We start from the raw sequence: 27,982 nt of genomic DNA, 5'->3' as shown, positions 1-27,982 counted from the left end.
AGTGACCAACAGGTTAAGTGGGGTTACAGGGACAGAATGGGGGATTGCGCATAGGTAAGGTCCTCGTTCAGAGGGTCAGTACAGATTCTCAGATCATTTCGGGCTGAGATGAGGAGAAATTTATTGTCAAAGTGTTATGAATCTTTGAAGATCTCCACTCCAGAGAGTGGTGGAAGCTCCAGCATTGAAGACATTTCAGGCTGGGGAGAGACAGATTGTTGGTCTCAAAATTAAGGGATGTGTGCGGGAAGTTTCTACACAGAGGGTAGTGGGTGCCTGGAACTCGCTGCCGGAGGAGGTGGTGGAAGCAGGGACGATAGTGACGTTTCAGGGGCATCTTGACAAATACATGATGAATAGGATGGGAATAGAGGGATACGGACCCAGGAAGTGTAGAAGGTTTTAGGCCAGGTGGGCAGCATGGTCGGCACGGGCTTGGAGGGCCTTTTCTTTGTTCTTTGTTGGGAGTGGCCCGGGAAAGTGGAGGTGAAGCCCAAGGTCGGCCATGATGGTTTTGAATGGCCGAACAGTCTTGACGGGCCGAATGGTCTCCTCCTGCTCCTATCCCTTTAGTTCTTCAAAATTGCGAGCTTTCATTGTCAGAGACCCTGGGAAAATGCCAGGCTGAAGCAGAGAGAGGAAGATGAAGCAGCTGGAGGACAGAGGCACAGAAAGATCCCACTGGGAGGAACAAGCCAAATGTCAGTCTCAGCGTCAGAATGAGTTTCAATCTGGACCAGGATGGTTTTCACTCCCAATCAGATCATCTGTACATTTCTCCAACAGAAACACCTTTCACACCTTGTGGTCAAGCATTTATAGATTTATTGAGCACACACTTCATGCAATAACATTGAAACACCCGCTTAACCGATCAGCCCACATGTGATGGTGAGGGATTCGAACATCTTACACTTCTCAGCTTAATATTCAGTGAAACAAACTCCCCACAATCCCAATCCTCGGGACAGTCGACTGCTTCATTCGAGACCTTTCTGACCACAGGTTTGTGGCTGTGAAAGTCCATTAATGGGAAGCTCACAGACCTGATTGTGTAATAGAAACAAGAGACAAACCAGTGAGCTGTAAATGCTGAGGCGGTCAGGCAGTAACTGTGGAGAGAATCCCAGTTACTGTTTCAGGGTCAGGAGCCAAAGCATTGCGCTCAAACAGGAAACTGGGGTTTTCTCCACAGCCGCTGCCTGACTGGCTGAGAGTTCAGTGTCTGCAGGAGTTTTCCCGGATATTAGTCCTGATCATGGCTCCCTCACACGAGCAGGTTCCAGCTTCACGCTGCACAGTTGTGACCAACAGGACATTTCCACCGGGTCTATTGGTTGACATGAGTGACGGTGGGAACACATTGCTCTCTGCTCCATCAGGAATATCGCTCCTCCAGATAAGGAGGATCTGATTGGACCCACCACATATCGGAAAAGCTGATCCCCTCCCTTGTTTCATTGAGCTCCTGGGATCAGTTATCAAATATTTCACTTTGATCAACAGAATGTGTTCCTGTGAAGGAAACAAGAATCCTGGATTTTATTCTGTCCCAACAACACCATTGTCGAGGAACCCTGAGGGAAAGGATGATATCTACCCAGAGATTGTGCTGGGATTCACTGTTGTCTGGACACCCATTCTCGCTGCTGACAAATCTCTGAATTCAGCAACTGGACACAGATCTTTATAAAATCCTCTCATTCAGCAGAAGGTTAAAAAGGGTCATTTGGGGTCAGTCTCTGTCCCACAGCCCAGTGGTCAGGAGTTCCACATGGACGTTATAATTCCCTATTCCACAAAGCAAAAACTAAAAGCTCCCACATTCCCCAATATGAAGAAGAATCAATCACGATGTAACATTAACACAGCGAGCGATTAACCCTTTGCTCGCTGCTGAACATTGGAAAGCTATTACTGAGCCAAGCTGTGAACACACAGGTCACTAGGTGCTCACTGGTACAATTCATCACCCTCAATCTTCTGGAGCAGCCACAGCCCAGAGCTAATCGTCTCCGACACTCAAATGAAGGTCCAGATCCGGGAATCGATTCCTGAGCGACAGCTTCAGCTACATCACAGACAGGAGAAATGATTAATATTGCAGTGAGGGTGGGGGGAATGTGGGGTAGTGTTTGGGGACAAAAAGCCACCTTCACTGCCAATCACTGGCTGGAACGGCACAGGCTGCAAGGAACGGGGCAAATTGCTGCCAATATTTGGAATGGAAAGATCCGAGGGAGAAATGGATTCAGGGACAGACAGTGTGGGAGAGGCTGCGAGAGTAACAGAGAAAGTGGGAGACAGAATCAGGCAGAGAGAGAGAGACTGGAGTGGAAAGAAGGAAGGAGAGAGAGAGTGGGGCAGACAGGAGCAGAGAGAGAGAGAGAGAGAGAAGGTGTTATAATCTTTGTTGTAGCCCCAAAGCGAGAGAATCAGAGGTGACACACGGTGCAAGGGGTTTATTTACAAAATGCTGCTCAGACAGGGCACACTGGTGAACTCCACAAAAGCCCACAGAGCGCTCCGATTCTGTCATTGCGTAACACGTGACATTAACACGTGGGTGGCACGGCGGCACAGTGGTTAGCACTGCCGCCTCACAGCACCAGGGACCCGGGTTCAATTCCAGCCTCGGGTGACTGTGTGGAGTTTGCACGTTCTCCCCGTGTCTGCTTGGGATTCCTCCGGGTACTGCGGTGTCCTCCCACAGTCCAAAGATGTGCAGGTTAGATGGGGTTATGGGGCTACGGGGAGAGGGCAGGGGAGTGGGCCGGGATAGGGAGCTCATCCCGAGGCTCGGTGCAGACGTGATGGGCTGAATGGCCTCCCTCGGCACTGTCGCGATTCGAGGGATTCGGTTGTTATATTACACCAGCCAATGCTGTTACTCTGATGCATAACAGAAAGTAAAAGATGGGCAGATGGAGACAAAGCAAGAGATTGAGAGAGAGAGAGAGAGAGAGAAGGTGAGAGAGGGAGTGTGTGAGAGAGAGAGACAGAGGACAGACAGAGAATGATGCAGCAGCAGAGATAGACAGAGAGGAGAGAGAGAGTGAGGGAAAGATGCAGAGACAGAGAATGACAGAGGGAGAGGGGGTGACCCCGGGGTCAGCAGTGCAATGTGGGACTGCTTCACATCTCATTCTGCCCCGTGTTGTGTGAGGAGATCAGCCCAATGGGACTGACTGTGACAAAGCCCCTGCTTTAGTTACACTGTCGAGGCTCCGACACCAACACAACAGGAGGAGACCACTCAGCCCATCAAACCTGTTCCATGGGATAGGAGGGCTGCCTGGGTAATATGAGGGTGAGCAGAGGGGGAGTGGAGCTGCTGTATGTGACGTGGAGACTCCTGATCTCTGAATTCAGACAGTGAGAGGCAGGTGTTGGTGTCAATATTTAATCGCAAATCAGTTTCTCACCTCCAGAATGATTTTCTGAATCGATGCAAGATCAAAGTCTCCCATTAATTTGATCACCAGTTTAAACTCTTTGCCGTTAACTCCTAAAGACAACAATCACAGCATGAGAATGTTAAACACACTAATCACAGCTCAGAATGTGTGTGCACAGCAAGAAGTCGGACATCATCAGGTTAAAGTCCAACATGTCTGTTTGGAGCATGTGTGTGTGAGAGAGACAGCAAGATAGAGAGAATGTGTGTGTGTGTGAGAGAGAGACAGCAAGATAGAGAGAATGTGTGTGTGTGTGTGAGAGAGAGACAGCAAGATAGAGAGAATGTGTGTGTGTGTGAGAGAGAGACAGCAAGATAGAGAGAATGTGTGAGAGAGAGGCAGCAAGATAGAGAGAATGTGTGTGAGAGAGAGACAGCAAGATGGAGAGAATGTGTGTGAGAGAGAGAGACAGCAAGATAGAGAGAATGTGTGTGGGAGCGAAGCAGCAAGATAGAGACAATGTGTGTGAGAGAGAAAGACAGCAAGATAGAGAGAATGTGTGTGAGAGAGCGACAGCAAGATAGAATGTATGTGAGAGAGAGACAGCAAGATAGCGAGAATGCGTGTGTGTGAGAGAGAGAGCAAGATAGAGAGAATGTGTGTGTGAGAGAGACAGCAAGATAGAGAGAATGCGTGTGAGAGAGACAGCAAGATAGAGAGTGTGTGTGTATGTGAGAGAGACAGCAAGATAGAGAGAATGTGTGAGAGAGAGGCAGCAAGATAGAGAGAATTTGTGTGTGAGAGACAGCAAGATAGAGATAATGTGTGAGAGAGAGGCAGCAAGGTAGAGAGAATGTGTGTGAGAGAGAGAGACAGCAAGATAGAGAGAATGAGAGTGTGAGAGAGAGACAGCAAGATAGAGAGAATGTGTGTGAGAGAGAGACAGCAAGATAGAGAGAATTTGTGTGTGAGAGACTTACAGCAAGACAGAGAGAATGTGTGTGAGAGAGAGACAGCAAGATAGAGAAAATGCGTGTCAGAGAGACAGCAAGATAGAGAGAATGTGTGTGTGTGTGAGAGAGAGAGCAAGTTAGAGAGAATGTGTGTGTGAGAGAGCAAGATAGAGTGAATGTGTGTGAGAGCGAGAGACAGCAAGATAGAGAGAGTGTGTGAGAGAGAGACAGCAAGATAGAGAGAATGTGTGTGTGTGAGATAGAGACAGCAAGATAGAGAGAATGTGTGAGAGAGAGACAGCAAGATAGAGAGAATGTGTGAGAGAGAGAGACAGCAAGATAGAGAGAATGTGTGTGTGAGAGAGACAGCAAGATAGAGCGAATGCGTGTGTGAGAGACAGCAAGATAGAGAGAATGTTTGTGAGAGAGAGACAGCAAGATAGAGAGAATGTTTGTGAGAGAGAGACAGCAAGATAGAGAGAATGTGTGTGTGAGAGAGACAGCAAGATAGAGCGAATGCGTGTGAGAGAGACAGCAAGATAGAGACAATGTGTGTGAGAGAGAAAGACAGCAAGATAGAGAGAATGTGTGTGAGAGAGAGACAGCAAGATAGAGAGAATGCGTGTGTGTGAGAGAGAGAGAGCAAGATAGAGAAAATGTGTGTGTGTGAGAGAGAGAGAGCAAGATAGAGAGAATGTGTGTGTGAGAGAGAGACAGCAAGATAGAGAGAATGTGTGTGTGGGAGACAGCAAGATAGAGAGAATGTGTGAGAGAGAGGCAGCAAGATAGAGAGAATGTGTGTGAGAGAGAGACAGCCAGATAGAGAGAATGTGTGAGAGAGAGGCAGCAAGATAGAGAGAATGTGTGTGAGAGAGAGACAGCAAGATAGATAGAATGTGTGTGAGAGAGAGACAGCAAGATAGAGAGAATGTGTGTGTGAGAGAGAGACAGCAAGATAGTGAGAATGGGTGTGAGAGAGAGAGACAGCCAGATAGAGAGAATGTGTGTGGGAGCGAGGCAGCAAGATAGAGACAATGTGTGTGAGAGAGCGACAGCAAGATAGAATGTATGTGAGAGAGAGACAGCAAGATAGCGAGAATGCGTGTGTGTGAGAGAGACAGCAAGATAGAGAGAATGCGTGTGAGAGAGACAGCAAGATAGAGAGAATTTGTGTGTGAGAGACAGCAAGATAGAGGTAATGTGTGAGAGAGAGTCAGCAAGGTAGAGAGAATGTGTGTGAGAGAGAGACAGCAAGATAGAGAGAATGTGTGTGAGAGAGAGAGACAGCAAGATAGAGAGAATGAGAGTGTGAGAGAGAGACAGCAAGATAGAGAGAATGTGTGTGTGAGAGAGCAAGATAGAGTGAATGTGTGTGAGAGCGAGAGACAGCAAGATAGAGAGAGTGTGTGAGAGAGAGACAGCAAGATAGAGAGAATGTGTGTGTGTGAGAGAGAGACAGCAAGATAGAGAGAATGTGTGTGTGTGTGAGAGAGAGAGCAAGTTAGAGAGAATGTGTGTGTGAGAGAGCAAGATAGAGTGAATGTGTGTGAGAGCGAGAGACAGCAAGATAGAGAGAGTGTGTGAGAGAGAGACAGCAAGATAGAGAGAATGTGTGTGTGTGAGAGAGAGACAGCAAGATAGAGAGAATGTGTGAGAGAGAGACAGCAAGATAGAGAGAATGTGTGTGTGAGAGAGACAGTAAGATAGAGAGAATGTGTGTGTGTGTGAGAGAGAGAGCAAGAGAGAGAGAATGTGTGTGTGAGAGAGACAGCAAGATAGAGAGAATGTTTGTGAGAGAGAGACAGCAAGATAGAGAGAATGTTTGTGAGAGAGAGACAGCAAGATAGAGAGAATGTGTGTGTGAGAGAGACAGCAAGATAGAGCGAATGCGTGTGAGAGAGAGACAGCAAGATAGAGAGAATGAGAGTGTGAGAGAGAGGCAGCAAGATAGAGAGAATGTGTGTGAGAGAGAGACAGCAAGATAGATAGAATGTGTGTGAGAGAGAGACAGCAAGATAGAGAGAATGTGTGTGTGAGAGAGAGACAGCAAGATAGTGAGAATGGGTGTGAGAGAGAGAGACAGCCAGATAGAGAGAATGTGTGTGGGAGCGAGGCAGCAAGATAGAGACAATGTGTGTGAGAGAGCGACAGCAAGATAGAATGTATGTGAGAGAGAGACAGCAAGATAGCGAGAATGCGTGTGTGTGAGAGAGACAGCAAGATAGAGAGAATGCGTGTGAGAGAGACAGCAAGATAGAGAGAATTTGTGTGTGAGAGACAGCAAGATAGAGGTAATGTGTGAGAGAGAGTCAGCAAGGTAGAGAGAATGTGTGTGAGAGAGAGACAGCAAGATAGAGAGAATGTGTGTGAGAGAGAGAGACAGCAAGATAGAGAGAATGAGAGTGTGAGAGAGAGACAGCAAGATAGAGAGAATGTGTGTGTGAGAGAGCAAGATAGAGTGAATGTGTGTGAGAGCGAGAGACAGCAAGATAGAGAGAGTGTGTGAGAGAGAGACAGCAAGATAGAGAGAATGTGTGTGTGTGAGAGAGAGACAGCAAGATAGAGAGAATGTGTGTGTGTGTGAGAGAGAGAGCAAGTTAGAGAGAATGTGTGTGTGAGAGAGCAAGATAGAGTGAATGTGTGTGAGAGCGAGAGACAGCAAGATAGAGAGAGTGTGTGAGAGAGAGACAGCAAGATAGAGAGAATGTGTGTGTGTGAGAGAGAGACAGCAAGATAGAGAGAATGTGTGAGAGAGAGACAGCAAGATAGAGAGAATGTGTGTGTGAGAGAGACAGCAAGATAGAGAGAATGTGTGTGTGTGTGAGAGAGAGAGCAAGAGAGAGAGAATGTGTGTGTGAGAGAGACAGCAAGATAGAGAGAATGTTTGTGAGAGAGAGACAGCAAGATAGAGAGAATGTTTGTGAGAGAGAGACAGCAAGATAGAGAGAATGTGTGTGTGAGAGAGACAGCAAGATAGAGCGAATGCGTGTGAGAGAGAGACAGCAAGATAGAGACAATGTGTGTGAGAGAGAAAGACAGCAAGATAGAGAGAATGTGTGTGAGAGCGAGGCAGCAAGATAGAGACAATGTGTGTGAGAGAGAAAGACAGCAAGATAGAGAGAATGTGTGTGAGAGAGAGACAGCAAGATAGAGAGAATGCGTGTGAAAGAGAGACAGCAAGATAGAGACAATGCGTGTGAAAGAGAGACAGCAAGATAGAGAGAGTGTGTGTATGTGAGAGAGAGAGCAAGATAGAGAGAATGTGTGAGAGAGAGGCAGCAAGATAGAGAGAATGTGTGTGAGAGAGAGACAGCAAGATAGATAGAATGTGTGTGAGAGAGAGACAGCAAGATAGAGAGAATGTGTGTGAAAGAGAGACAGCAAGATAGAGAGAGTGTGTGTATGTGAGAGAGAGAGCAAGATAGAGAGAATGTGTGAGAGAGAGGCAGCAAGATAGAGAGAATGTGTGTGAGAGAGAGACAGCAAGATAGATAGAATGTGTGTGAGAGAGAGACAGCAAGATAGAGAGAATGAGAGTGTGAGAGAGAGACAGCAAGATAGTGAGAATGGGTGTGAGAGAGAGACAGCATGATAGAGAGAATGTGTGTGAGAGAGACAGCAAGATAGAGAGAATGTGTGTGTGTGTGAGAGAGAGAGCAAGTTAGAGAGAATGTGTGTGTGTGTGAGAGAGAGAGACAGCAAGAAAGAGAGAATGTGTGTGTGTGTGAGAGAGACAGCAAGATAGAGAGAATGAGAGTGTGAGAGAGAGACAGCAAGGTAGAGAGAATGTGTGTGTGTGTGAGAGAGACAGCAAGATAGAGAGAAAGTGTGTGTGAGAGAGAGACAGCAAGGTAGAGAGAATGTGTGTGTGTGTGAGAGAGAGACAGCAAGATAGAGAGAATGTGTGTGAGAGAGAGACAGCAAGGTAGAGAGAATGTGTGTGTGAGAGAGAGACAGCAAGATAGAGAGAATGTGTGTGTGAGAGAGAGACAGCAAGGTAGAGAGAATGTGTGAGAGAGAGAGAGAGACAGCAAGATAGAGAGAAAGTGTGTGTGAGAGAGAGACAGCAAGGTAGAGAGAATGTGTGTGTGTGTGAGAGAGAGACAGCAAGATAGAGAGAATGTGTGTGAGAGAGAGACAGCAAGATAGAGCGAATGCTTGTGAGAGAGACAGCAAGATAGAGAGAATGTGTGTGTGTGTGAGAGAGCAAGATAGAGAGAATGTGTGTGTGTGAGAGAGACAGCAAGATAGAGAGAATGTGTGTGTGAGAGAGACAGCAAGATAGAGAGAATGTTTGTGAGAGAGAGACAGCAAGATAGAGAGAATGTGTGTGTGAGAGAGACAGCAAGATAGAGAGAATGTGTGTGTGAGAGAGACAGCAAGATAGAGAGAATGTTTGTGAGAGAGAGACAGCAAGATAGAGAGAATGTTTGTGAGAGAGAGACAGCAAGATAGAGAGAAAGTGTGTGTGAGAGAGACAGCAAGATAGAGAGAATGTGTGTGAGAGAGACAGCAAGATAGAGAGAATGTGTGTGTGTGAGAGAGACAGCAAGATAGTGAGAATGTGTGTGAGAGAGAGACAGCATGATAGAGAGAATGTGTGTGAGAGAGACAGCAAGATAGAGAGAATGTGTGTTTGTGAGAGAGAGAGAGCAAGACAGAGAGAATGTGTGTGAGAGCGAGAGACAGCAAGATAGAGAGAATGTGTGAGAGAGAGACAGCAAGATAGAGAGAAAGTGTGTGTGAGAGAGAGACAGCAAGGTAGAGAGAATGTGTGTGAGAGAGAGAGAGCAAGACAGAGAGAATGTGTGTGAGAGCGAGAGACAGCAAGATAGAGAGAATGTGTGTGAGAGAGACAGCAAGATAGAGAGAATGTGTGTGAGAGAGAGACAGCAAGATAGAGCGAATGCTTGTGAGAGAGACAGCAAGATAGAGAGAATGTGTGTGTGTGTGAGAGAGACAGCAAGATAGAGAGAATGTGTGTGTGAGAGAGACAGCAAGATAGAGAGAATGTTTGTGAGAGAGAGACAGCAAGATAGAGAGAATGTTTGTGTGAGAGAGAGACAGCAAGATAGAGAGAATGTGTGTGAGAGAGACAGCAAGATAGAGCGAATGCGTGTGAGAGAGACAGCAAGATAGAGAAAATGTGTGTGTGTGAGTGAGACAGCAAGATAGAGAGAATGTGTGTGAGTGAGAGAGAGAGCAAGATAGAGAGAATGTGTGTGTGTGTGTGAGAGAGACAGCAAGATAGAGAGAATGTGTGTGAGAGACAGCAAGATAGAGAGAATGCGTGTGAGAGAGACAGCAAGATAGAGAGAATGTGTGTGAGAGAGAGAGCAAGATAGAGACAATGTGTGAGAGAGAGACAGCAAGATAGAGAGAATGTGTGTGAGAGAGAGACAGCAAGATAGAGAGAATGTGTGTGAGAGAGAGACAGCAAGATAGAGAGAATGTGAGTGTCAGAGAGAGACAGCAAGATAGAGAGAATGTGTTTGTGTGAGAGAGACAGCAAGATAGAGAGAATGTGTGTGAGAGATAGAGACAGCAAGATAGAGAGAATGTGTGTGTGTCAGAGAGAGAGAGCAAGATAGAGAGAATGTGTGTGTGTGTGAGAGAGACAGCAGGATAGAGAGAATGTGTGTGAGAGGGAGAGACAGCAAGATAGAGAGAATGTGTGTGAGAGGGAGAGACAACAAGATAGAGAGAATGCGTGTGAGAGAGACAGCAAGATAGAGAGAATGTGTGTGAGAGAGAGAGACAGCAAGATAGAGAGAATGTGTGTGTGTGTGAGAGAGACAGCAGGATAGAGAGAATGTGTGTGAGAGGGAGAGACAGCAAGATAGAGAGAATGTGTGTGAGAGAGAGACAGCAAGATAGAGAGAATGCGTGTAAGAGAGACAGCAAGATAGAGAGAATGTGTGTGTGTGAGAGAGAGAGCAAGATAGAGAGAATGTGTGTCTGAGAGACAGCAAGATAGAGAGAATGTGTGTGAGATAGAGAGACAGCAAGATAGAGAGAATGTGTGTGAGATAGAGAGACAGCAAGATAGAGAGAATGTGAGTGTGAGAGAGAGACAGCAAGATAGAGAGAATGTGTGTGTGTCAGTGAGAGACAGCAAGATAGAGAGAATGTGTGTGTGTGAGAGAGAGACAGCAAGAGAGAGAGAATGTGTGTGTGAGAGACAGACAGCAAGATAGAGAGAATGTGTGTGTAGCGCACAATGACTTACGCGAGAGACGAATAGTGATGAAGTCGATGAGGCTTTATTAAGCGTGACTTGTTCCCCGCAGTTCAGCAACAGACTGGAGCTGCGGGGAGAAGCCCAGGTTCTTATACTCCGCCTTCAGGGCGGAGCTACGGATCAACAGCCAACCAGAACCCAGGATCTGTCAGCCAATAGCATCACGGCTTCACAGTCCCACATAACCCCTAATGCATTCTACCACATTCACCCCTTGTTAAAAATGAACCCGGCGGGGTGGTGCTTCACATGGTGGTAGGGGTTTACAAGGCTGGTCCTGGGAGGAGAACATTTTTGGCATGTCCTTTCAATGCTCTACACTTTGCCCTACATTGGGCTATGTACAGGGTTTGTGAACTATTTACAATATTCGTAAGAGGAAAAAGAACATTCTCGTTAAAGTCCACAACATTCTTGTGTTACACCGATGCCACGAGTCGAGCGGGCGGTCTTGTCTTCCTTTTCGATCGCCTCGGTCCCGGTGGTGGTGCAGGTGCTTGTTCCCGCGTTGTCGTCTCCGGGAGCTTTTCGGTGTCTGCTTCTGTTTCACTCCTGGTCGGACATGGGAGGAGGACCGATCCTCCCGGGAAGGGGGCGGTCGCGGGGTGCGCCGGTGGCAGGGAGGGGGTGATGGTTGTCGGGGGGGGGGGGTGCTTGTTGCCGGCGGGCACCTGGTCTCGCAGGGAGACGGTGTTCTGTCGGCCGTTGGGGTACGCCACGTAGGCGTCCTGCGGGTTCGCGTGGAGGAGATGAACCCTCTCGACCAACGGATCCGACTTGTGCGCCCGCACATGTTTCCGGAGCAAGATGGATCCTGGGGCCGCCAGCCAGGTCGGCAGCGACGTTCCGGAGGAGGACTTCCTGGGGAAGACAAGGAGGTGCTCATGAGGCGTTTGGTGGTACACTGTGGTGGTACACAGCAGCGACCGGATGGAGTGGAGAGCGTCCGGGAGGACCTCCTGCCACCGTGAAACTGGAAGATCCCTGGACCGTAGGGCCAGTAGGGCGGTCTTCCAGACCGTGCCGTTCTCCCTCTCTACTTGCCCGTTCCTCCGGGGGTTGTAGCTGGTCGTCCTGCTCGAGGCTATGCCCTTGCTGAGCAGGAACTGGCGCAGCTCGTCACTCATGAAGGAGGACCCCCTGTCGCTATGGATATATGCGGGGCAACCGAACAGTGTGAAGATGGTGCTAAGGGCTTTAATAACTGTGGCCGCTGTCATGTCGGGGCAGGGGATGGCGAAAGGGAAACGGGAGTACTCGTCCACCACGTTCAGGAAGTATGTGTTTCGATCGGTGGAGGGGAGGGGCCCTTTGAAATCCAGACTGAGGCGTTCAAAGGGGCGGGAAGCCTTGATCAGGTGCGCTCTATCTGGCCTGAAAAAGTGCGGTTTGCACTCTGCGCAGATGTGGCAGTTCCTTGTGACTGTACGGACCTCCTCCACGGAGTAGGGGAGGTTGCGGGACTTTATAAAATGGTAGAACCGAGTGACCCCCGGGTGGCAGAGGTCCTCGTGGAGGGTTTGGAGACGGTCTATTTGTGCGTTGGCACATGTGCCGCGGGATAGGGCATCGGACGGCTCGTTCAGCTTTCCGGGACGCTACAGGATCTCGTAGTTGAAGGTGGAGAGCTCGATCCTCCACCTTAAGATCTTGTCGTTTTTGATTTTGCCCCGCTGTGCATTATCGAACATGAAGGCTACCGACCGTTGGTCAGTGAGGAGAGTGAATCTCCTGCCGGCCAGGTAATGCCTCCAATGTCGCACAGCTTCCACTATGGCTTGGGCTTCCTTTTCCACTGAGGAGTGGCGAATTTCTGAGGCGTGGAGGGTTCGGGAGAAGAAGGCCACGGGTCTGCCCGCTTGGTTAAGGGTGGCCGCTAGAGCTACATCGGAGGCGTCGCTCTCGACCTGGAAGGGGAGGAACTCGTCGATGGCGCGCATCATGGCCTTTGCGATATCCGCTTTGATGCGGCTGAAGGCCTGGCGAGCCTCTGTCGACAGGGGGAAGGTCGTGGTCTGTATTAGTGGGCGGGCCTTGTCTGCATACTGGGGAACCCACTGGGCGTAATATGAAAAAAACCCCAGGCATCGTTTCAGGGCTTTGGAGCAGTGGGGAAGGGGAAATTCCATAAGGGGGCGCATGCGTTCGGGGTCTGGGCCTATTATCCCATTGCGCACTACGTATCCCAGGATGGCCAGCCGGTTTGTGCTAAACATGCACTTGTCCTCGTTGTATGTGAGGTTCAAGGCGTTTGCGGTCTGGAGGAATTTTTGGAGGTTGGCGTCGTGGTCCTGCTGATCGTGGCCGCAGATGGTTACGTTGTCTAGATACGGGAACGTGGCCTGTAACCCGTGTTGATCAACCATTCGGTCCATCTCCCGTTGGAAGACCGAGACCCCGTTTGTGACGCCAAATGGGACCCTGAGGAAGTGGTATAGTCGCCCATCTGCCTCGAAGGCTGTGTACTTGCGGTCACTTGGGCGGATGGGGAGCTGGTGATAGGCGGACTTGAGGTCAACGATGGAGAAGACCTTATATTGGGCAATCCGATTTACCATGTCGGATATGCGGGGGAGAGGGTACGCATCTAGCTGTGTGTACCTGTTGATGGCCTGGCTATAGTCTATGACCATCCTTTGCTTCTCCCCGGTCTTTACTACTACCACCTGTGCTCTCCAGGGACTATTGCTGGCCTGGATTATGCCTTCCTTCAGCAACCGCTGGACTTCGGACCGGATAAATGTCCGGTCCTGGGCGCTGTACCGTCTGCTCCTAGTGGCGACGGGTTTGCAATCCGGGGTGAGGTTTGCAAACAAGGATGGTGGTTCAACTTTGAGGGTTGCAAGGCCGCAGATAGTGAGTGGGGGTATTGGGCCGCCGAATTGGAAAGTTAGGCTCTGCAGGTTGCACTGGAAATCTAATCCCAGTAATGTGGGCGCGCAGAGTTGGGGAAGGACGTAGAGCCTGTAGTTTTTAAACTCCCTTCCTTGCACCGTTAGGGTCACTATGCAGAACCCTTTGATCTCTACGGAGTGGGATCCTGCAGCCAGGGAAATCTTTTGCGTACTGGGACGGATGGTCAAAAAACAGCGTCTTACCGTGTCGGGGTGGATGAAGCTTTCGGTGCTCCCGGAGTCGATCAGGGAAGGTGTCTCGTGTCCGTTGATCAGCACCGTTGTTGTCGTCGTCTGGAGCGTCCGGGGCCGTGCTTGATCCAGCGTCACCTAGGCCAGATGTGGTCGTAGTGTCTCAGCGTCTTCTTCGGACCCCGTGGAGCCGTCGATGCTGGGGTCCATTGTTGTCAACCAAGATGGCGGCGTCCATGAATCGCACGCGGCCGGGGGTGGACAAAATGGCCGCCCCCATGGATCGCACGTGGTTGGGGGTGGACAAAATGGCCGCCCCCACAGATCGCACGTGGTCGGGGGTGGACAAAATGGCCGCCCCCATGGATCGCACGTGGTTGGGGGGTCACAAGATGGTGGCGCCCATCCTCCCCTCGTGGTGGCCGGGACCCAAAATGGCGGCGCCCGCGGGTCGCACATGGGGCGCTGGGGGGGTTGGGGAGCGTATGGGATGCGCTGGACTCTTTCTTCTCCGGGGACAGCGGCGACCCCCCGGGACCGGCACACAGCCGCGAAATGGCCCTTTTCCCCGCATCTCTTGCAAGTCGCTGCACGGGCCGGGCAGCGCTGCCGGGGGTGTTTCGCCTGCCCGCAGAAATAGCAGCGGGCCCCCCCGGGATGATCTGGTGTCTTAACCGCGCAAGCCTGTGAGGGAGGGGGGGGGAGGAGGTTTGTCGCGACGGGGGTCCACGGAGCCTAAGGGACTGCCGGGCGGTCGGGGCCGCAGGCGCGGGCGTTTTGCTAGGCCACATCTAGGGAAGCTGCAACGGCCCGTGCCTCTGAGAGTCCTAGCGACTCTTTTTCTAAAAGTCTTTGGCGGATTTGGGGAGAGTTCATACCTGCCACAAACGCATCGCGAATTAACATGTCCGTGTGTTCAGTCGCGTTTACCGGCGGGCAGCCGCAGCCCCGTCCCAAAATTAGCAGCGCGGCGTAGAACTCCTCTAGCGATTCTCCGGGACTTTGCCGTCTCGTTGCGAGTTGGTAGCGTGCGTAGACCTGGTTCACTGGGCGAACGTAGACGCTCTTTAGTGCTGCGAGCGCCGTCGGGAAATCCTCTGCGTCTTCTATGAGAGGGTAAATTTCCGGGCTTACCCTTGAGTGCAGGACCTGTAGTTTCTGGTCTTCTGTGATCCGGCCGGGGGCCGTTCGGAGGTAGCCTTCGAAACAAGCCTGCCAGTGTTTAAAAACTGCTGCCGCGTTCACTGCGTGGGGGCTGATCCTCAGGCATTCTGGGGCGATCCTGAGCTCCATAGTCCTTTAAGCACGCTTAATAAATTGTAGCGCACAATGACTTACGAGAGAGACGAATAGAGATGAAGTCGATGAGGCTTTATTAAGCGTGACTTGTTCCCCGCAGTTCAGCAACAGACTGGAGCTGCGGGGAGAAGCCCAGGTTCTTATACTCCGCCTTCAGGGCGGAGCAAGGGATCAACAGCCAACCAGGACCCGGGATCTGTCAGCTAATAGCATCACGGTTTCACAGTCCCACATGACCCCTAATGCATACTACCACAGTGTGTGAGAGAGAGAGACAGCAAGATAGAGAGAAAGTGTGTGTGAGAGAGAGACAGCAAGATAGAGAGAATGTGTGTGAGAGAGAGACAGCAAGATCGAGAGAATGTGTGTGTGAGAGAGAGAGACAGCAAGATAGAGAGAATGTGTGTGTGAGAGAGAGAGCAAGATAGAGAGAATGTGTGTGAGAGAGAGAGAGACAGCAAGATAGAGAGAATGTGTGTGTGAGAGAGAGAGCAAGATAGAGAGAATGTGTGTGAGAGAGAGAGAGACAGCAAGATAGAGAGAATGTGTGAGAGAGAGACAGCAAGATAGAGAGAAAGTGTGTGTGTGAGAGAGACAGCAAGATAGAGAGAATGCGTGTGAGAGAGAGAGACAGCAAGATAGGGAGAATGTGAGTGTGAGAGAGAGACAGCAAGATAGAGAGAATGTGTGTGTGAGAGACAGACAGCAAGATAGAGAGAATGTGTGAGAGAGAGAGACAGCAAGATAGAGAGAATGTGTGAGAGAGAGACAGCAAGATAGAGAGAAAGTGTGTGAGAGAGAGAGATAGCAAGATAGAGAGAATGTGTGTGAGAGAGAGAGACAGCAAGATAGAGAGAATGTGTGTGTGTGAGAGAGACAGCAAGATAGAGAGAATGTGTGTGTGAGAGAGAGATAGAGAGATAGAGAGAATGTGTGAGAGAGAGACAGCAAGATAGAGATAATGTGTGTTAGAGAGAGGCAGCAAGATGGAGAGAATGTGTGTGAGAGAGAGAGATAGCAAGATAGAGAGAATGTGTGTGAGAGAGAGAGAGACAGCAAGATACAGAGATTGTGTGTGAGAGAGAGACAGCAAGATAGAGAGAATTTGTGTGTGTGAGAGACAGCAAGATAGAGAGAATGCGTGTGTGTGTGAGAGAGAGAGCAAGATAGAGAGAATGTGTGTGTGAGAGAGACAGCAAGATAGAGAGAATGTGTGAGAGAGAGAGACAGCAACATAGAGAGAATGTGTGCGTGTGTGAGAGAGAGATAGCAAGATAGAGAGAATGTGTGTGTGAGAGAGACAGCAAGATAGAGAGAATGTGTGTGTGAGAGAGACAGCAAGATAGAGAGAATGTGTGTGTGAGAGAGAGACAGCAAGATAGAGAGAATGTGTGTGAGAGAGAGACAGCAAGATAGAGAGAATGTGTGTGTGAGAGAGAGACAGCAAGATAGAGAGAATGTGTGTGAGAGAGAGACAGCAAGATAGAGAGAATGTGTGAGAGAGAGAGACAGCAAGATAGAGAGAACAAAGAACAACCAAAGAACAAAGAACAAAGAAATGTACAGCACAGGAACAGGCCCTTCGGCCCTCCAAGCCCGTGCCGATCATGCTGCCCGTCTAAACTGAAATCTTCTACACTTCCGGGGTCCGTATCCCTCTATTCCCATTCTATTCATGTATTTGTCAAGATTCCCCTTAAATGTCCCTGTCGTCCCTGCTTCCACCACCTCCTCCGGCAGCGAGTTCCAGGCACCCACTACCCTCTGTGTAAAAAACTTGCCTCGTACATCTCCTTTAAACCTTGCCCCTCGCACCTTAAACCTATGCGCCCTAGTAATTAACCCCTCTCCCTGAGGAAACGACTCTGACTATCCACTCTGTCTGTACCCCTCATAATTTTGTAGACCTCTATCAGGTCACCCCTCAACCTCCGTCGTTCCAGTGAGAACAAACCGAGTTTATTCAACCGCTCCTCATAGCTAATGCCCTCCATACCAGGCAACATTCTGGTAAATCTCTTCTGCACCCTCTCTAAAGCCTCCACATCCTTCTGGTAGTGTGGCGACCAGAATTGAACACTATACTCCAAGTGTGGCCTAACTAAGGTTCTATACAGCTGCAACATGACTTGCCAATTCTTATACTCAATGCCCCGGCCAATGAAGGCAAGCATGCCGTATGGCTTCTTGACTACCTTCTCCACCTGTGTTGCCCCTTTCAGTGACCTGTGGACCTGTACACCTAGAGAGAGAGATAGAGACAGGGAGAGAGAACTTCCTGTACAAAAACAAGACAAAATACCATGAGATAACTAACAAACAATTTGGTACAAGGCAAAGCTGCCAGAACTCAAGCCAGTGCACGTAACCCACCCCCCCCCCCCCGACTCCAGCAACAGCCCCACATTGGTGTAGAGGAGTCCGCACGCAGCACAGTCCACCGGGAAAGGACAGGCAGAGCACAGTGAGGAGAGAGAGAGAACACGCCTCCCCCTGACTCACACCAGGAAGGACCCCTCCATCCCAGGTGCACAGAAGCCGGAGTGCCGCAACTGGCGAGCACCCAGCTGCTAAGCCCAAAGTAACAATACAGAATAAAAATACAATAATACCCAAGTAATCCCCCAACGATAAAACAAAACCAACATTCGTACAGCAGTGCTGATATTCAATTGGGCCACCGCACTGCTGCTCTCACAGTTCCAGCATCCATTCTCCAGACACCATCCACTCCAAAAGTGAGTCCGTTCTCCTCCACTTTCAGCCTGACAGTGGGCCAATCAAAACCGCCCCGTGCTCCACTCCCAGACAGTAAGCCAAAAGGCAGCCAGTAACAAGTATAGGTCCCAGGCGTGACAACTGCTGGCAGACAAACTCTATCCTCTCTCTCCCCTGCACTCCATCCAACCGCTCGTGGCACTGCTCTCCCTTGCTGTAGTCCAGGCTTCAAAGTCCGGAAAGGCAGCCGACATACAGAATAACAGACCAGGTCCGGGAGCGGAGGTACAGCCAGAAACAGCAGCAGCTCAGAGATAAACAGCCTGCATGTGACAGGCCTGAGATTCACCAGTGTGAAATGCTCAGGTGACTAGGAGGCAGAGCTCCATCCTAATTGGAGGAACTCCCCACAGAATATAACCCCAACCTGGAAGCATTTCAGGAAGTGAAGCGGAACGGATCGGATCAGATCAGTCTGGCCTCTCGGGGAGCCTTTGCCTCCATCTCCAACGCCCCTCACTCACTCCATCCCACTCCCCTCACTCACTCCTTGCAAAGGAATAAAAGCCACTCCCTCAGTTGGGGATTTGATGATTGCTGCGGGAGTTTTCCGGGTGAAGTTTCAGTTCAAATGCTGGTACCTGATGATGATGATGCAGCATTTGAAGATGCAATGTGTGACCGAGTGGTCTGTGGCCTGGGCGGCAGAGTGGTCTGTGGTCTGAGCGGCAGAGTGGTCTGTGGTCTGAGCGGCAGAGTGGTCTGTGGCCTGGGTGGCGGAGTGGTCTGTGGCCTGGGTGGCGGAGTTGGAACTACAGCATCAGCTGGAAATAAGGGACACAAAGAGAGGGAGACTGAGTGAGGACAAAATCACAACATCAAAGCAATAATTCAGCAAATGAGAGAGAGGAGGCGGAACAGCCTCCACAATCATACAAATGTGACTCCTACCCAGACTGGTCCCCACACGGACAGTCCACATACTCCTGACCCCATAACAAACCCCTCCACCCACCAGTAAGCAACCCCCATGGTATCCCCCAAATCCGACCCCCACCCACACGAGATTCTCTTCCCCTTCCACAGTCCCTCAGGGGCTGGTTTAGCTCACTGGGCTAAATTGCTGGCTTTGAAAGCAGACCAAGGCAGGCCAGCAGCACGGTTCAATTCCCGTACCAGCCTCCCCGAACAGGCGCCGGAATGTGGCGACTAGGGGCTGTTCACAGTAACTTCATTGAAGCCTACTTGTGACAATAAGCGATTTTCATTTTTTCATTTCATTCACTGACCCAACACCCCTCTCTCCAACCCCCACCCACCCCACCACCAATCCCCCCGATCCCACACACCAAACCTCAACCCGAATCAGCTGGCCTCTGGGGTAGAACATAGAAAAATACAGCACAGAACAGGCCCTTCGGCCCACGATGATGTACCGAACCTTTGTCCTAGATTAATCATAGATTATCATTGAATTTACAGTGCAGAAGGAGGCCATTCGGCCCATCGAGTCTGCACCGGCTCTTGGAAAGAGCACCCTACCCAAAGTCAACACCTCCACCCAACACCAAGGGCAATTTTGGACACGAAGGGCAATTTATCATGGCCAATCCACCTAACCTGCACATCTTTGGACTGTGGGAGGAAACCGGAGCATCCGGAAGAAACCCACGCAGACACGGGGAGGACGTGCAGACTCCGCACAGACAGTGACCCAAGCCGGAATCGAACCTGGGACCCTGGAGCTGTGAAGCAATTGTGCTATCCACAATGCTACCGTGCTGCCCTGAAGAACAAATAAATCTACACTATATCATTTTACCGTAATCCATGTACCTATCCAATAGCCGCTTGAAGGTCCCTAATGTTTCCGACTCAACTACTTCCACAGGCAGTGCATTCCATGCCCCCACTACTCTCTGGGTAAAGAACCTACCTCTGACATCCCCCCTATATCTTCCACCATTCACCTTAAATTTATGTCCCCTTGTAATGGTTTGTTCCCCCCGGGGAAAAAGTCTCTGACTGTCTACTCTATCTATTCCCCTGATCATCTTATAAACCTCTATCAAGTCACCCCTCATCCTTCTCCGTTCTCACGATAAAAGGCCTAGCACCCTCAACCTTTCCTCATAAGACCTACTCTCCATTCCAGGCAACATCCTGGTAAATCTCCTTTGCGCCTTTTCCAAAGCTTCCACATCCTTCCTAAAATGAGGCGACCAGAACTGTACACAGTACTCGAAATGTGGCCTTACCAAAGTTTTGTACAGCTGCATCATCACCTCACGGCTCTTAAATTCAATCCCTCTGTGAATGAACGCTAGCACACCATAGGCCTTCTTCACAGCTCTATCCACTTGAGTGGCAACTTTCAAATATGTATGAACATAGACCCCAAGATCTCTCTGCTCCTCCACATTGCCAAGAACTCTACCGTTAACCCTATATTCCGCATTCATATTTGTCCTTCCAAAATGGACAACCTCACACTTTTCAGGGCTAAACTCCATCTGCCACTTCTCAGCCCAGCTCTGCATCCTATCTATGTCTCTTTGCAGCCGACAACAGCCCTCCTCACTATCCACAACTCCACCAATCTTCGTATCGTCTGCAAATTTACTGACCCACCCTTCAACTCCCTCATCTAAGTCATGAATGAAAATCACAAACAGCAGAGGACCCAGAACTGATCCCTGCGGTACGCCAATGGTAACTGGGATCCAGGCTGAATATTTGCCATCCACCACCACTCTCTGACTTCTATCGGTTAGCCAGTTCGTTATCCAACTGGCTAAATGTTCCACTATCCCATGCCTCCTTACTTTCTGCAGAAGCCTACCATGGGGAACCTTATCAAATGCCTTACTAAAATCCATGTACACTACATCCACTGCTTTACCTTCACCCACATGCTTGGTCACCTCCTCAAAGAATTCAATAAGACTTGTAAGGCAAGACCTGCCCCTCACAAATCCGTGCTGACTATCCCTAATCAAGCAGTGTCTTTCCAGATGCTCAGAAATCTTATCCTTCAGTACCCTTTCCATTACTTTGCCTACCACCGAAGTAAAACTAACTGGCCTGTAATTCCCAGGGTTATCCCTAGTCCCTTTTTTGAACAGGGGCACGACATTCGCCACTCTCCAATCCCCTGGTACTACCCCTGTTGACAGTGAGGACGAAAAGATCATTGCCAACGGCTCTGCAATCTCATCTCTTGCTTCCCATAGAGTCCTTGGATATATCCCGTCAGGCCCGGGGGACTTGTCTATCCTCACGTTTTTCAAAATGCCCAACACATCTTCCTTCCTAACAAGTATTTCCTCGAGCTTACCAGTCTGTTTCACACTGTCCTCTCCAACAATATGGCCCCTCTTATTTGTAAATACAGAAGAAAAGTACTCATTCAAGACCTCTCCTATCTCTTCAGACTCAATACACAATCTCCCGCTACTGTCCTTGATCGGACCTACCCTCGCTCTAGTCATTCTCATATTTCTCACATATGTGTAAAAGGCCTTGGGGTTTTACTTGATCCTCCCCGCCAAACATTGATCATGCCCTCTCTTAGCTCTCCTAATCCTTTTCTTCAGTTCCCTCCTGGCTATCTTGTATAGCTCCAACGCCCTGTCTGAACCTTGTTTCCTCAGCCTTACATAAGTCTCCTTTTTCCTCTGAACAAGACATTCAACCTCTCTTGTCAACCATGGTTCCCTCACTCGACCATCTCTTCCCTGCCTGACAGGGACAGATATATCAAGGACACGTAGTACCTGTTCCTTGAACAAGTTCCACATTTCACTTGCGTCCTTCCCTGACAGCCTATGTTCCCAACTTATGCACTTCAATTCTTGTCTGACAACATCGTATTTACCCTTCCCCCAATTGTAAACCTTGCCCTGTGGCACGTACCTATCCCTCTCCATTACTAAAGTGAAAGTCACAGAATTGTGGTCACTATCTCCAAAATGCTCCGCCACTAACAAATCTGTCACTTGCCCTGGTTCATTACCAAGTACTAAATCCAACATTGCCCCTCCTCTGGACGGACAATCTACATACTGTGTTAGAAAAGCTTCCTGGACACACTGCACAAACACCACCCCATCCAAACTATTTGATCTCAAGAGTTTCCACTCAATATTTGGGAAGTTAAAGGCGCACATGACTTCTACACTGTGACTTCTGCACCTTTCCAAAATCTGTTTCCCAATCTGTTCCTCCACATCTCTGCTACTATTGGGGGGCCTATAGAAAACTCCTAACAAGGTGACTGCTCCTTTCCTATTTCTGACTTCAACCCATGCTACCTCAATAGGGTGATACTCCTCGAACTGCCTTTCTGCAGCTGTTATACTATCTCTAATTGATAATGCCACCCCCCCCCCACCTCTTTTACCACCCTCCCTAATCTTATTGAAACATCTTTAACCAGGGACCTCCAACAACCATTTCTGCCCCTCTTCTATCCAAGTTTCCGTGATGGCCACCACATCGTAGTCCCAAGTACCGATCCATGCCTTAAGTTCACCCACCTTATTCCTGACGCTTCTTGCGTTGAAGTATACACACTTCAACCCATCTCCGTGCCTGCAAGTACTCTCCTTTGTCAGTGTTCCCTTCCCCACTGCCTCACTACATGCTTTGGCGTCCTGAATATCGGCTACCTTAGTTGCTGGACTACAAATCCGGTTCCCATTCCCCTGCCAAATTAGTTTATACCCTCCCGAAGAGTACTAGAAAACCTCCCTCCCAGGATATTGGTGCCCCTCTGGTTCAGATGCAACCCGTCCTGCTTGTACAGGTCCCACCTTCCCCAGAATGTGCTCCAATTATCCAAATACCTGAAGCCCTCCCTCCTACACCATTCCTGCAGCCACGTGTTCAGCTGCATTCTCTCCCCATTCCTAGCCTCGCTATCACGTGGCACCGGCAACAAACCAGAGATGACAACTCTGTCTGTCCTGGCTTTTAACTTCCAGCCTAACTCCCTAAATTTGTTTATTACCTCCACACCCCTTTTCCTACCTATGTCGTTGGTACCAATGTGCACCACGACTTCTGGCTGCTCCCCTCCCCCTTAAGGATCCTGAAGACACGATCCGAGACATCCCTGGCCCTGGCACCCAGGAGGCAACATACCTTCCGGGAGTCTCGCTCGCGACCACAGAATCTCCTATCTATTCCCCTAACCATTGAATCTCCTACTACTATTGCTTTTCTATTCTCTCCCCTTCCCTTCTGAGCCCCAGAGCCAGACTCAGTGCCAGAGACCTGGCCGCTGGGGCCTTCCCCCGGTAGGTCATCCCCCCCAACAGCATCCAAAACGGTAGAGAATCCCAAACAGTCACAACTCTGTCAGTTTATCATTTTTTAAAGTTTCCCTCCCTCTCGGCCCGAACTGGCTTCCCCGTATTTTGAATTTGTGCCTCATGGTTCCAGACTCCCAAACCCGGGAAAACAGCTCAGCCACGCCCACCCTGAGCCACACCCACCCTGAGCCACACCCACCCTGAGCCACGCCCACCCTGAGCCACGCCCACCCTGAGCCAAACCCACCCTGAGTCACACCCACCCTGAGCCACACCCACCCTGAGCCACACCCACCCTGAGCCACATCCACCCTGAGCCACGCCCACCCTGAGCCACACCCACCCTGAGCCACGCCCACCCTGAGCCACACCCACCCTGAGCCACATCCACCCTGAGCCACGCCCACCCTGAGCCACATCGAGCCTGTCTCTGCATTAAGTATGTTTTAGGTTTCAGTGAGAGTTCATCGGGTCAGAGAGTTTCACAACACAGAAAGAGGCCCTTCAGCCCATCGGGTCAATGCTGGCCGTCAAACACCCGTCTATTCCAATCCCATTTCCCAGCACTTGGTCTGTTGTCTTGTTTGCTTTGGCATTTCAAGTGCTAAACGCTACTTAAATGTTGTGAGGGTCCCTCCTCCACCCCCCTTTCAGGCAGCGAGTTCCAGATTCCCACCTCCCTCTGGGTGAAAAAGCTTTTCCGCAAATCCCCTCCATGTCTCCTGCCGCTGGTCTGAAATCTGTGCCCCCTGATTATTGGCCCCTCAACTGAGGAGAAAGGTTTCTTCCTGTCCACCCTTTACATGTCCCTCAAATTGTGTACACCTCACTCCGGTCCCCCTCGGCCTTCTCTGCTCCATGGAAAACCGCAGCCTAACCAGGGGAGCGTGGTAGCACAGTGGTTAGCACTGTTGTTTCACAGCTCCAGGGTCCCAGGTTCGATTCCCGGCTGGGTCACTGTCTGTGCAGAGTCTGCACATTCTCCCCATGGCTGTGTGGGTTTCCTCCGGGTGCTCCGGGTTCCTCCCACAAGTCCTGAAAGATGTGCTGTTAGTAATTTGGACATTCTGAATTCTCCCTCTGTGTCCCCGAACAGGCGCCGGAATGTGGCGACCAGGGGATTTTCACAGTAACGTCATTGCAGTGTTAATGTAAGCCTACTTGTGACAATGAAGATTATTATTATTAGAGCTGGAACACTCCAACCCAGGAACATCCTGGTGAATCTCCTCTGCACCCTCTCCAATGTAATCACATCCTACCTATAGTGTGGTGACCCAGAACCGTACACAGTTTCCCAGCCAGGGTCTAAGCAGTGTTTTATACAGCTCCATCATTACCTCTCTGCTTTTATATTCTATGCCATGGCACGTATCCTATATGCTTCTTAACCACCTTATCTACCTGTCCCGCTGCCTTCAGGGATCTGTGGACATGAACCCGAAGATCCCGCGGGTCCTCTGTGCTTCCTCCTTTCCTGCCGTTCACTGTACATTCCCTTGTCTTGTTCCTCCTCCCAAAATGCATCACCTCACACGTTTCAGGGTAAATTCCACTTGCCGCTGTTCTGGCCCTCTAACCAGCCCGTCTATATCATCCTGAGAGAATACATGTCTGGGTTCTTCAAACTCTCTTTGTAAGACAGACCAGACACCCCACGAACAAGTCTGGTGAACCTTCGGTAAACTCCAGCAATGGGAATAATATCCTTCCTCGGGTAAGAAGGGGATTTGAGGAAAACAGTTTTTACCCAGAGGGTGGTGACGGTCTGGAACACACTGGCTGGGAGGGTGGTGATGGTCTGGAACACACTGGCTGGGAGGGTGGTGACGGTCTGGAACACACTGGCTGGGAGGGTGGTGACGGTCTGGAACACACTGGCTGGGAGGGTGGTGACGGTCTGGAACACACTGGCTGGGAGGGTGGTGGAGGCGGTTGCCTCACATCCTGTAAAAAGTACCTGGCTGAGTTCTTGGCACATTGTAACATTCGAGGCTGTGGGACAAGTGCTGGCCAATGGGATGAGGTGGGCAGGTCAGGTGCTTTTCATGCATCGGTGCAGACTCGATGGGCCGAAGGGCCTCTTCTGCACTCGGTGATTCTGTGATTCTATAAGGAACCACATCGACACAAACCACTCGGGGTTTGGTCTAATCAGAGTTCTATCAATTTGCAGCAAGATTTTGCTGCTCCTGGACTCCAATTCTCTGCTGACAAAGCCTAACATACCATTCACTTCCTTTTAAAAACAAATATTTTTAATTAAAGTTTTGCAATGTTTTTCATAATAAATAGTAATAATCCTAACACAGCAAAATAGAGTGAACATTAACATAGTGCAATCAGAGAATATACAACAGCAATTGACTAGACGTGACCCCACGCGCCTCAGTCTTCCCACACCCTCCCAACGGAGCCCTCACCCCCACTCCCCTCTGGGTCGCTGCTGCTGACGTTTTAATTTTCCCTGAGAAGCCACCGGACGGTATTATGCCCCCGCTCAACAGCAGCAGCTCTGTACACTTGGCAAAATTATTTACACACATAAGTAGGCATCTGTTCATAATGTTGTCGTCCCTTGCTTCTCCCAGACGGAGTTCGCTGCCGTTGTCATCTCATTCCGCTTCTGCGGCCCTCCCGTCTTCCCCGTTTTCTCTGTTCCTTTGGACGTTAAATTTGTTAATGTCTCCTTGCCTCCCCCCTCCCTGGCTCTCCTCTATTGTTCCCTGTCTCTTCCCCCCCCCCCCCCCCCCTCTCCCGGTCTATCTCTCCCTCTTTCCGGTCTATCCCCACCCTTCTCCCGGTCTATCTCTCCCTCTCCCCGCTCGTGCCCCCCCCCCCCCCCCCCCCCCCCCCCCCCCCCCCCGGGTCTATCTCTCCCTCTCATGCTTTGGCTCCTCTCCCCTGTTTCTTGGCTACCTGGCTATTCTTCTGCTTGTTCGTTGGCCACAAACAGGTCCCGGAACAATTGGGTGAATGGCTCCCATGTTCTGTGGAAGCCGTCGTCTGACCCTCGGACGGCGAATTTGATTTTCTCCATTTGGGGAGATTCCGAGAGGTCGGACAGCCAGTCTGCAGCTTTGGGCGGTGCTGACCGCCAGCGAGTCTGCAGCTTTGGGTGGTGCTGACCGCCAGCCAGTCTGCAGCTTTGGGTGCTGCTGACCGCCAGCCAGTCTGCAGCTTTGGGGGGGGCTGCTGACCGCCAGCCAGTCTGCAGCTTTGGGTGCTGCTGACCGCCAGCCAGTCTGCAGCTTTGGGTGGTGCTGACCGCCAGCCAGTCTGCAGCTTTGGGGGGGCTGCTGACCGCCAGCCAGTCTGCAGCTTTGGGCGGTGCTGCTGACCGCCAGCCAGTCCGCAGCTTTGGGTGGTGCTGCTGACCGCCAGCCAGTCTGCAGCTTTGGGTGGTGCTGCTGACCGCCAGCCAGTCCGCAGCTTTGGGTGGTGCTGCTGACCGCCAGCCAGTCTGCAGCTTTGGGTGGTGCTGCTGACCGCCAGCCAGTCTGCAGCTTTGGGTGGTGCTGCTGACCGCCAGCCAGTCCGCAGCTTTGGGCGGTGCTGCTGACCGCCAGCCAGTCTGCAGCTTTGGGCGGTGCTGCTGACCGCCAGCCGAACACGATTCCACGGCGGGCGATCGGGGAGGCAAAGGCAAGGGCATCCGCCCTCCTCCCCAGGAATAGATCTGGCTGGTCTGAAACCCCGAAGACCGCCACTTTCGGGCATGGCTCCACCCTCACCCCCACCACCTTGGACATTGCCTCGAAGAAGGCTGCCCAGTACCCCGCAAGTCTGGGGCAGGACCAGAACACGTGGGCGAGGTTGGCTGGGCCTCCTTGGCACCGCTCACATCTGTCCTCCACCTCTGGGAAGAACCTACACATACGGGTTCTTGTTAAGTGGGCTCTATGTACCACTTTTAGTTGCGTCAGGCTAAGCCTTGCGCATGTGGAGGTGGAGTTGACCCTATGCAGTGCTTCGCTCCAGAGTCCCCGCCCTATCTCGATCCCAGGTCCTCCTCCCACTTCATTCTTGTTGCGTCCAGTACGGTGTCAGCCCCTTCTACCAGTCGGTCATACATGTCACCACAGTTTCCTTTATCTAGTATGCTTGCGTTCAGTAACTCTTCCAGTAGTGTCTGTCGTGGGGTTGTGGGTATGTCCCTGTCTCCTTTCGTAGGAAGTTTTTTAGTTTTTTAGCTCGTTCCCCCTGGCCAGCTGGAATTTCTCTGTCAGTTCGCCCAGTGTTACGATCCTGCCGTCCGTGTATAGGTCCCTGACTGTCAGTGTCCTTCTGTCCTGTCCCCACCTTTTGAAGGTGGCGTCAGTCAGTGCTGGCGGGAACCTATGGTTGTTGCAGATGGGAGCTTTACTCGACATTCTGGTCAGGCCAAATTGTTGCTGTAGTTGTTCCAGGACTGGAGGGTGTCTATTACCACCGGGCTGCTAGAGTGTTTTTGGGTGGGGATGGGAGCGCCACCATGGCGAGGGCCCGGAGGGAGGTCCCCCTGCAGGAGGCCTCTTCCGCGCGTCCCCATTCGGCTTCTGGCTCCTTGATCCATCCCCTTATTCGCTCGGCCGTCGCCGCCCAGTGGTAAAGTTGTAGGTTTGGGAGGGCAAGCCCCCCCCCTGGATTTTGTTTTTTGTAAGACCTTCTTTGGGATCCCAGCATTCTCCCCCCCCCCCCCCCCCCCATACGAACGCCATGATTAGTTTGTCTAGTGCTTTGAAAAAGGCCTTGGGGATGTAGATCGGGATGGATCTGAATAGGAAGCGGTACCTGGGCAGCACGTTCATGTTGATCGTCTGGACTCTCCCCGCGAGGGAGAGTGGGAGTCTGTTCCATCTTTGCAGGTCCTTTTTTACTTCCTCTGTCAGACTGGTGAGGTTCCATTTGTGGATCCCTTTCCAGTCGTGGGCTATTTGGATCCCCAGGTAGGAATTTGAGTCGGGCTTGTTTAAACGGCAGTCCCGTTAGG

At 50.6% G+C, this 27,982-nt stretch overlaps 1 protein-coding gene across 3 annotated transcripts in view; it reads right to left on the bottom strand.

The window, feature by feature from the left end:
• Positions 1-802: 802 nt before the first annotated feature.
• LOC140402559 (uromodulin-like) overlaps positions 803-27,982 on the bottom strand; it is a 60,273-nt gene continuing 33,093 nt past the window's right edge. For 2 of the 3 annotated variants that reach the window (XM_072490410.1, XM_072490409.1), the window contains exons 6-8: positions 18,337-18,519; positions 3,426-3,508; positions 803-2,071 (exon numbers count right to left, since the gene is read on the bottom strand). In XM_072490410.1, the coding sequence (XP_072346511.1) occupies positions 2,006-2,071; positions 3,426-3,508; positions 18,337-18,519 (332 nt within the window). In that variant the 3' untranslated portion in view covers positions 803-2,005. The remainder of the gene's footprint in view (positions 2,072-3,425; positions 3,509-18,336; positions 18,520-27,982) is intronic. The other variant, XM_072490411.1, reaches the window with a different exon arrangement.

Source organism: Scyliorhinus torazame, chromosome 25 (assembly GCF_047496885.1).
Source record: "Scyliorhinus torazame isolate Kashiwa2021f chromosome 25, sScyTor2.1, whole genome shotgun sequence".
Taxonomy (NCBI): Eukaryota; Metazoa; Chordata; class Chondrichthyes; order Carcharhiniformes; family Scyliorhinidae; genus Scyliorhinus; species Scyliorhinus torazame.
Note: the sequence above shows the minus strand (reverse complement) of the source record. Positions and strands in the feature narration are given on the sequence as shown.